The sequence below is a fragment of the Armigeres subalbatus genome, chromosome 2 (assembly GCF_024139115.2).
Source record: "Armigeres subalbatus isolate Guangzhou_Male chromosome 2, GZ_Asu_2, whole genome shotgun sequence".
Lineage (NCBI taxonomy): Eukaryota > Metazoa > Arthropoda > Insecta > Diptera > Culicidae > Armigeres > Armigeres subalbatus.
In genome coordinates this window covers 278,975,911-278,984,485 of record NC_085140.1, presented here as the reverse complement: position 1 = coordinate 278,984,485, position 8,575 = coordinate 278,975,911, and the positions used below count along the sequence as shown (strand labels likewise).

Below are 8,575 nucleotides of genomic sequence, written 5' to 3'. Positions count from 1 at the left end.
GTTTCAAATTGCATGCGATAGTTAAGTCAGTTTTTCTTGCTAAAATTCTGTGCAATGCTGCTCCAAATGCTCATTTTTTTCAATTTTAATAGGTTCGAGAATAAGCTTGTATGTCGTATTTGACTCGACATCCCAAAAAATCAGTCAATTCAATATTAAATCATGATTATTTTCAACAGTGATCAACTAGAGTATGTCCCGCATCGAATGCAACTTTTTAGAAGAAAATCGATTGAGAATTACTATATGTGAAGTTATCTAATGTTTTGCGGTTTTCGTGTGCACAAACACACACACATTCGCAAACACACACAAACACACGGACAGACAGACATTTATTCTTAAGAGCTGAGTATTACTTTGTTAAACAAAGAAAGGCAAAAATCTAAAAGATCATGAGTTTCCGTATTTTTCCTAAAAGTGGCACTCTTCAGCTTTTTTCATTACCATAAGTAGATTGAAAATCGACAAAAATATTTGATAAAATTTAATTTTCAAAAACATTAATAAATCTGACCATTCTTTTTCGGGATAGGTCACCCTAATGGAGAAAAGAATACGGGTCGCATTATGTTCGGAAAGGATCGATATAAAAAATTACATGGTTTTACATGAGTTATTGTAAACTTTTTTATAATGGTACTACATAAGAAAAAAATATCAATCCTTATCAGAAAACCAAAATTTTAAGTGTGTCATCAAGGCCAACGCATTCGGCCCACTATTCCTACCATCGGTATTAATAACACAGGAAGGAGAATAACGACCATGAAGCGAGAAAAAGACAAGAAAACTTCAGAAGCAGCATCCAGCAACCGTCTTCGGCTGAAGAAGCATGTGTGAGGTAAACTAAGATACAAATTATTCAGAGTTAATCTTTTTGTATCTGTCACTCATCTCGCATCAACACCACGTCGCGACGTGCCGCGATCCGCAGCATCCTCGCGAGAGATATCTGTCGTGACAATTAAGTCCGGAGAGTGTCGTGATCTCGTCAACGGCTCAGAGACTTCTCAGATGGTTGACTCAATCGTAATCAAGCAGTTTATCTAAGTAAACACACGTTAATGGTTGCCCAAGCGCGCGCAATCCAACGGCTACCGTGACGGTGTGATTTTTTCGGGTGCTTCTGATTGAACTTACGCGTGCATGTTGGAGTGATCGATTTGGAGCAACATAAAGTGATCGGACGGTCGTGTGTACTATGGGATTTAGTGATAGCAAAATGAGTGATTTGAACTTTCTTCCCAAAAAACACACCAACTTTAGCATCGAGAACATCTTGTTGCGAAATAATACCACTGCAACTTCTAGGACAATTGAATTAGAACAAAAAGTGGATCTAACAGTAAAGACCTGCATCAAATATGAACAGGATGACCTCAAAACTCCATCCATGGTGTTATCACCATCACCAGCCTCGTCATCATCGTCGTCTCAATCATCTAATCAACGTCCCCTGAATCGTGTTCTAGCCAATCCCTGGTGCTCCCGGGGACCGTTAATGTTTGACCCAAAGATCATTGCCGGCGCGAAACCAGCGACGGTCATCGAGTCCAACGCAACGACAACAGTGGTAACGGCAGCATCCAGGGTGGCGTCTATTACGCCTTCCACCACTAGCCCTTTGATACCGCTGATAAAAACGGAAGTCGAGAGAAAAGTGATGCTAAGCGCGTATGCTAATAGCAGTGTAATTGAACGAAACAGATTATCTATCAATTATCCCTATCCGGTTGGGTTTTTCAATGCTTATGCTGCAGCAGCATCGATGGCGACCCAACATCATCATCATCATCATCGGCAGCATGCACAACCGCCCAGTGTCACAGTTCCGGCGGTTCTTAGCAACTTGTACCAAATCGAGAAAAGTGATGAAAACCAAAATAGTATTTTTAGTGCAACGAGTAATACGAGCAGCAATGTCGGCTCCAGCGATCACCTCGGTACTGATATGCATCCTTTCTTTGGAATGGATAGCGCCGACATGCTCGGCTACGGACTAGTGCCGCGGCAAACGTCGCCCGTCGGCCCTTTCCCGCTCGGGTTTTCGGAATACTCGTTCCAGTGTCAAATCTGTGATAAGATATTTGGGAATCAGGAAACGCTGATGGTAGGTGAAATTTATTAGCAAACTTGCAAAGTGAATGTATACTCGAATTCCAAACTTAATTTATTGTAAGAAGACGGTGCAAAGCGTTTAACATCAAAGAGAATAAATTTACAATGTTCTGAAAACTCATATGTGAACATGTACATTATGTGGAAGATTTTGATTTGAAAAATGTATTGGAGGTAACCACTTTCCCTTCGATGGGACTCGAACCCACGAACCTCAGTTCGAGTCCCATCGAAGGGAAAGTGGTTACCTCCAATACATTTTTCAAATCAAGATCTTCCACATAATGTACATATTCATTAGAGTGGGGCGCAGTTGTATGGAAAAACGCAAACTTCGTCCGATCAAGTGATATCAAGGTTTTTCTGAATCGTTTTGGGACCCCAATCAATTGTGCAAAATATGGGCTCGATTGGATGCGACCTCGCATGCCGCATCGCGTTTCAAATTTACATGGAGATTAGTATGGGAAAACGTACTTTTTTACATTGTTGCTATTAGCAGCTTCATTTTATCTTAAATCACGTGACTAAATACGTTAGCATATAGTCTGGAAGATGCCGAAAGGTTTTGCCGAAGGAAGTACGTAGCTGGAAGGTCTACAAAAAATGTTATTACGTTTAGAAAATTGATTGTTCAAACCATATGCAAGAAATCAATGTTTCTGCCAGCACTACCGGACGACCTATAGATATCGAAAGGCAAAACCCATCTTCCTTCTTGTCGGATTTTTTTCTTTGTGAAATGATTCCGGATAGCTCACATTAGCTCTAAAGCCCTATAAGATCAATTATTTTTAAATAACACTCAGTTCAATTATTGGTCTACGTAGTTCGGCAGTGCTGGCAGAATAAACGATTTTCTGCATATGGTTTGAACACTCAATCTTCGAAGCGTTATAACTTTTTTCGTGGACGTTCCAGCAACATGCCTTCTTCAGCAAAGTTTTTCGGCATCCTTTGGGTTATACTTTAACGCAATGTGCCACTTGGTTTACGATGAACTGAAACCTCTAGTAGTAGAAATGTAAAAATATACGTTCTCCCATACTAATTTCCATACAAACTTCAAACGCGATGCGGAAAGCGAGGAAGCAACCAATCGGTCCCAAATTTTGCACAGTTGTTCAGGACCCAGAATGGCTTCGAAAAACCATTGATTTGAAAAAATGATTATGACGCCCCACTCTAATCACATATGAGTTTTCAGAACATTGTAAATTAATGTCCAAGTCGGGTGGTTTAATCCCCGGAATATAGGCAATTAACTTTGATTGAGCCGAAAGAGAATAAAGTTCATACGAAATATCACTGAATAATCCACCTAGGGGAGTTGATGCCTCGTGCATTAGAAAAATTATACAAAAAAGAAAAAAATGCACTTCAAACTCCATTCGATTTTAGCAACACGTTTGAAATTTTTATGCTGCCAAAATCAAATGGTTTTGGATTATCAATGATGCTCCACATTTCTTCACTGAGAAGTTTTAACCTTAATTTTGGATTAGGTACTAGGATTTTTTACGCGGGTTTTGTGATTTATGCGTTTCCAACATAAATTTAGAGATTTACGTGTTTTAACGGGATTGCCTTTTACCGAGTAAAAAATGGATTTCAGTACATAAGCATTTGCACAAAATTGAAAAAAAAGTTCAACTATTTTTTTTATTTTGCCAAAACTGAATGTTTTCAAAAACGAATGGGGTTTGTAATATGAAGATCACTTTATTCGCTCTATTGTATAGAGTAAAGCGGGGTAAGTTTGTGTACGGGGTAAGAGAGTGCGCAGTCTAACACTCCAGTGTATTTTCAGTGCGCGCTCCTGTAGCTCTGGTGTGCATTTTTTTCAATAGTTTGACATTTAGAAAATTCAAATATCCCTCTATTAGTTGCACTTACTTAGTTAAGACTATAAAATTAGATAGAGTAAAATCAAAGAGCAGATTTTTTTGCACTGAGTTCAGGAAAACACTGATCATTAGGATCGTATATGGGAAATTAAAATGTCCGTTGTTGTTTGGTTGAGATATGAGGTGATTTGTATTTTTAGCAGTTTTGATATAGTTTTGCATCAATAACATGACATTTGCACAAGGAACGATTTCGAATTAATCTGTCATTATTTATTGTTTTCATGCTTTCTTACTGTTTCGAACATCACAATAATAAGAAACAAATCAATTTGCGCTCGAAACTTTTATTTTCGATTGTAATTGATATGGGTACATATTATGAATTATAAGAGCTGATACCCTTCGAAGGAAAAGCAGGCATGGAAGAACATTGCAATTAAAAACATTAGGCCGTCTTATACTAATGACACACTGGTGGTATAAGTACCATGGTACAAGAATCTTGAAATGAGTACCGTACTGATTATTGTCTTTATCAAAGATAGTCTTGGAATAATTTTCTTGTCCTCTTGTACCATGGTACAAGTACCACAGGTGTGTCCTTAGTATTAAGATATCAGACAAGTTAACCCTTAACAACCCACTCAAAATCACTATTTTGCTGTCATAAATCGATTTAAGTCCCAAATTACCGTAATCCAGTCATTGACAAGAAAACAGCCACGTGCTTGTACCACCCCCAGGAAAAAATCCGCCCACTGAGGAGAAAATGCATTCCCCAGCTGAATCGGGGAAGCACTCTTGTTTTAAAACTACATCAACACATAGTGGTGACTTCATTACATCCGTGGGATGCTTCATTTGGATGAATTTCGTAATATTATTTGAAAAAACTGCCTTTTGAAGAAAATATTGCAAAGTTGGAAAAATATTTTTTCAGGAGGGAAAACCGTCGATTTACTCTCACGCTCTCTTATACTTTGCAGATACTCGAAAATCATCGCTCAGTGTTGCGTGTTGATTTGTTCTATATGTTATGCTTGTTTTCTCGAATATGTACGTAAACATCAAGCAATAATCTATGAAAATGATGCTTTTCATGCTGTATATTGACACTAAATATTAGATGTGGGCTAAAACTGTAAAAGCGCAAGCATTCATAAGCAACGCAGGTTATTTATTTATTCATAATTCAAGTGTTGATAATGTAATGTAATGCTAAAACGGCATCACTTTTCATGTACACAGAGAGAAGACCGATCATATGGTCATGTAAACAATCCATTGAATCTGGACGAACATTTGAGAAGGTAGTATAGGTTGCATCATAATTTTACATTCATGTAAAATGCATGTAGGAAATTGTGTAATTAGGAGAAAGATGCACAACAAATCAATCTCAGATGCATGTTTGAGGTTGTTTATGCGTATCACTATAATCTGTGCGCTGTACTGGTATTGAAAAGGACGTTCATATTTTGTGGAAATATATAGAGTTTGATACCTTTTGAAATGTTTGTGTACTTTGTACAAAATCAGATCTGAGCGAATGAGTAGGCTCTCCGCAAAAAAAAAGCAAACAGCAAGAAAAAGAAGTCGATTTGATGTATAACATTTGAACCTTAAACACGATTCGGGTATTGAAAATTTTTAATTCGCGATTTTAGCAATTTCAAACTTTGATTTTTTAGAATTTTATTTTTCAAATTTTTTATCCTATTAATCCTTCTTGATTTTTCAACATATTTAGAGTTTGAAAATTCCTATCCAATGCTGACTTATTGCGGAAACAAAAATTTGTGTTGTAGAGGGTTAAGCCTGATTATTTTTTTTTGGGCACATTGACATGCAAATGGGAAAGGGACAATATTCGTTAGCTAAGCAAATACTGCACTGCATTAATCTCTTAGTTGTAACGATTTTCATGGATAATTTTACCTCATGCAACAGCCTAAATACAAAGCTAGATGATGCCATCTTACAATTGTAGAAAATCTCAACCAAACTGAAAAAATAAAAATAAAAAAGGGGTGATGTTTTGTTGCCAGAAAACTCATGAAAGTAAAACGCCTTTTAAGTTGCAGCAGCTCTTAGGGAACAACGCGCCAAGCGTCGCCTAATCAGCATTCTGGTCTGGAAGTGAAGGCGCGTGCTGGTTAGGCGTCCTGCTTCGCCAAATTGTTATACTTTCAGCCATATGCGGAAAACCACGTTTCTTCATAAACAGGACTGTATGACACTTTTCCCCCTAACCTACATAATTTTAGGCCTAGTTTTGTTACGGCCAACTTAACCACGATAAATATGATGGACTAGCCACAGCGACAGACATTGGCTTAAATCGTTGTCCTTTCCCGATTGAGTTTCACTTGTTACTGCGGTGCGAGCCCTCGATGTTTAATAATGTTAAAACTATTCCATTCACTGCAACAACTTGTGGAATAAAACCACTTAACTGTATAAGGAGAGTCTGGACTTATCGAAAGGCGATCTTCTAGTGAAAAGGCCAAAGAAAATTGTCATATTCAATACTTTTGACTGCCTCAATAGGTCAAAATTTGTCGTTACTTATAGAGTCAAGCGTGCACGATGTCTTTGGTCAAAGCTGCTTATTATAAAAAAAACCCAGATTAATCCACCTAGCGGTGATGGCGCCTTTCTCGCGCAAAAAGGTAATAAATGTAGCCTTTACGTCTACACCTCGATGATGTACAAGAAAGGCAAAACAGTTACACCGTCTAATGTTATGATATAAAATTTACACTAGTAGACGACAGATGGCGCTGCCAAAAGTTTCTCGAATTTCCTATGTTCGAATTTTGACGCCTGAAAATACGCCCAAATGCGTGCAACACGAGCATCTTTATAGTACGATGAAACTCTTAATGGGAGCAAGCAGTGGTGCAATTTATCAACAATGCCTACTGAGTGTGATTCTTTTGTTTTGTATTTTTCTTTGCTCCTCTTTGCCTATGACGGTGCCTTTCAGTCAGAACGACAAAGCAGGAGTAGCGTAGCAAACTCGGTTTGCCAACAGCGGGCTGAAGCTGATGATCAGTCGGCACGAATTTCCTGTCACTGTCTTTCAAGTGATAGTATTCACCCATGCATTTATATAGGGCCGTCGCATTCACACATCAGCGAGTGAACTGAATAGACTGTCAGTGCGGGCTGCGTGTGCAATAAGAAAAGAGGTCTTTTGTTTACTTTATCTTTGATTGATGCTGCTAATCATTTTCAGTTTTCACTGCTAGGAAGTGAGTGTGAAGAGGAAATGGTATCAATATCCTACAAATCTCAGTCACTGAGATTGAGATTTCGCACCACTGGGAGCAAGCCACGGATAAACTTTAAAAATATTCATAGATGCAAGGCATTTTTCATAACACATTATTGTTCTATGTGACTATGCCTCATCACTATTTTAATATTATCTACACTATTAAAAATCCACACATATTTATTGGCAAAAATCCATAGATTTAACTTATGATGTATATCAGCGCACACATAACCATTCTCCACGCGAACTACTTATAAAATATATATATCCAAATAAACTTTATGTGTGGTCTCGAATTAGCAATTATTTAATTTATGTGTGGTTCTATATCGATTATATTAGGGTGGAGCTATTGCAAAAATCTATAACGGCGACACATATATCTTATATATATATTTTTGGCAGTGTATTTTTCGCAAATTTCAATTATTATAAAATTCAATAGTGATCAACAGCGTTTTAGTCTCTGTCGGATGCAGCTTGTTGCAAGAAAATCGGTTAAGAGTTTCTATGTGAAAATTTGGCTAATGTTTTTATGGCATTTTGTGCACACACACACACACACACACACACACACACACACACACACACGGACAGACAGACATTTGTTCAGCTCATCGAGCTGAGTCGAATGGTATATAACACTATGGGTCTCCGGGACTTCTATCAAAAGTTCGAATTTGGAGTGAAATGATAGCCTTTCGGTACAACTTAGTTGTACGAGAAAGGCAAAAAACAATGTTTTGGGCATAAAACATAGTATTTTGGCCATAACAATGGTACATACTCGCCGTCGAATGGAACCTGTTGCGAGCAATTCGGACAATGCTAGGTTCCAAAAAGTGTGACTAAAAAATGTGTACACATGTACAGACACATACACACACAACTGAGCAATTCTATGTGAAATCAAAGGTCGATTTATGTTTGTGTTTTTGATTTCCCTGAAATTTTGCATATACATTCTTCATGATCAAAACATATAGTCTGCATCATTGGTTTGCCATTTTGACTCTTGCTTAAGTTTTAACAAGAGCGTAAGCAAAAACGCCTTGAACACTTTCAAAAATATATAACTTAAAAACGGCTTGTCCGATCGTTTTGGTGTCTAAGGCAATGTAAAATCGAAAACAAAACGTTAAATTGAAACTCTAACTATTGTTTTTGGTAGTTTAGGGATCCAGCTACATGGTCGTTTGCAAAACCAAAAATAATCGGACTGAATTATTTACATTACAAAAAAAATCAATTCAATATGACCCCAGGCCACTTTGAGTGCCTGCCATCTTTTTAGTTTTCAACCGATTATCCTAATTTTTGG

The 8,575-nt window shown here is 37.6% G+C and overlaps 1 protein-coding gene across 1 annotated transcript in view; it reads left to right on the top strand.

The window, feature by feature from the left end:
* The first annotated feature begins 971 nt into the window (after window positions 1–971).
* Window positions 972–8,575, top strand: part of LOC134212295 (zinc finger protein 41-like) — a 36,830-nt gene continuing 29,226 nt past the window's right edge. The window contains exon 1 of the mRNA XM_062690008.1: window positions 972–2,113. Within this exon, the coding sequence (XP_062545992.1) occupies window positions 1,205–2,113 (909 nt within the window). The 5' untranslated portion in view covers window positions 972–1,204. The remainder of the gene's footprint in view (window positions 2,114–8,575) is intronic.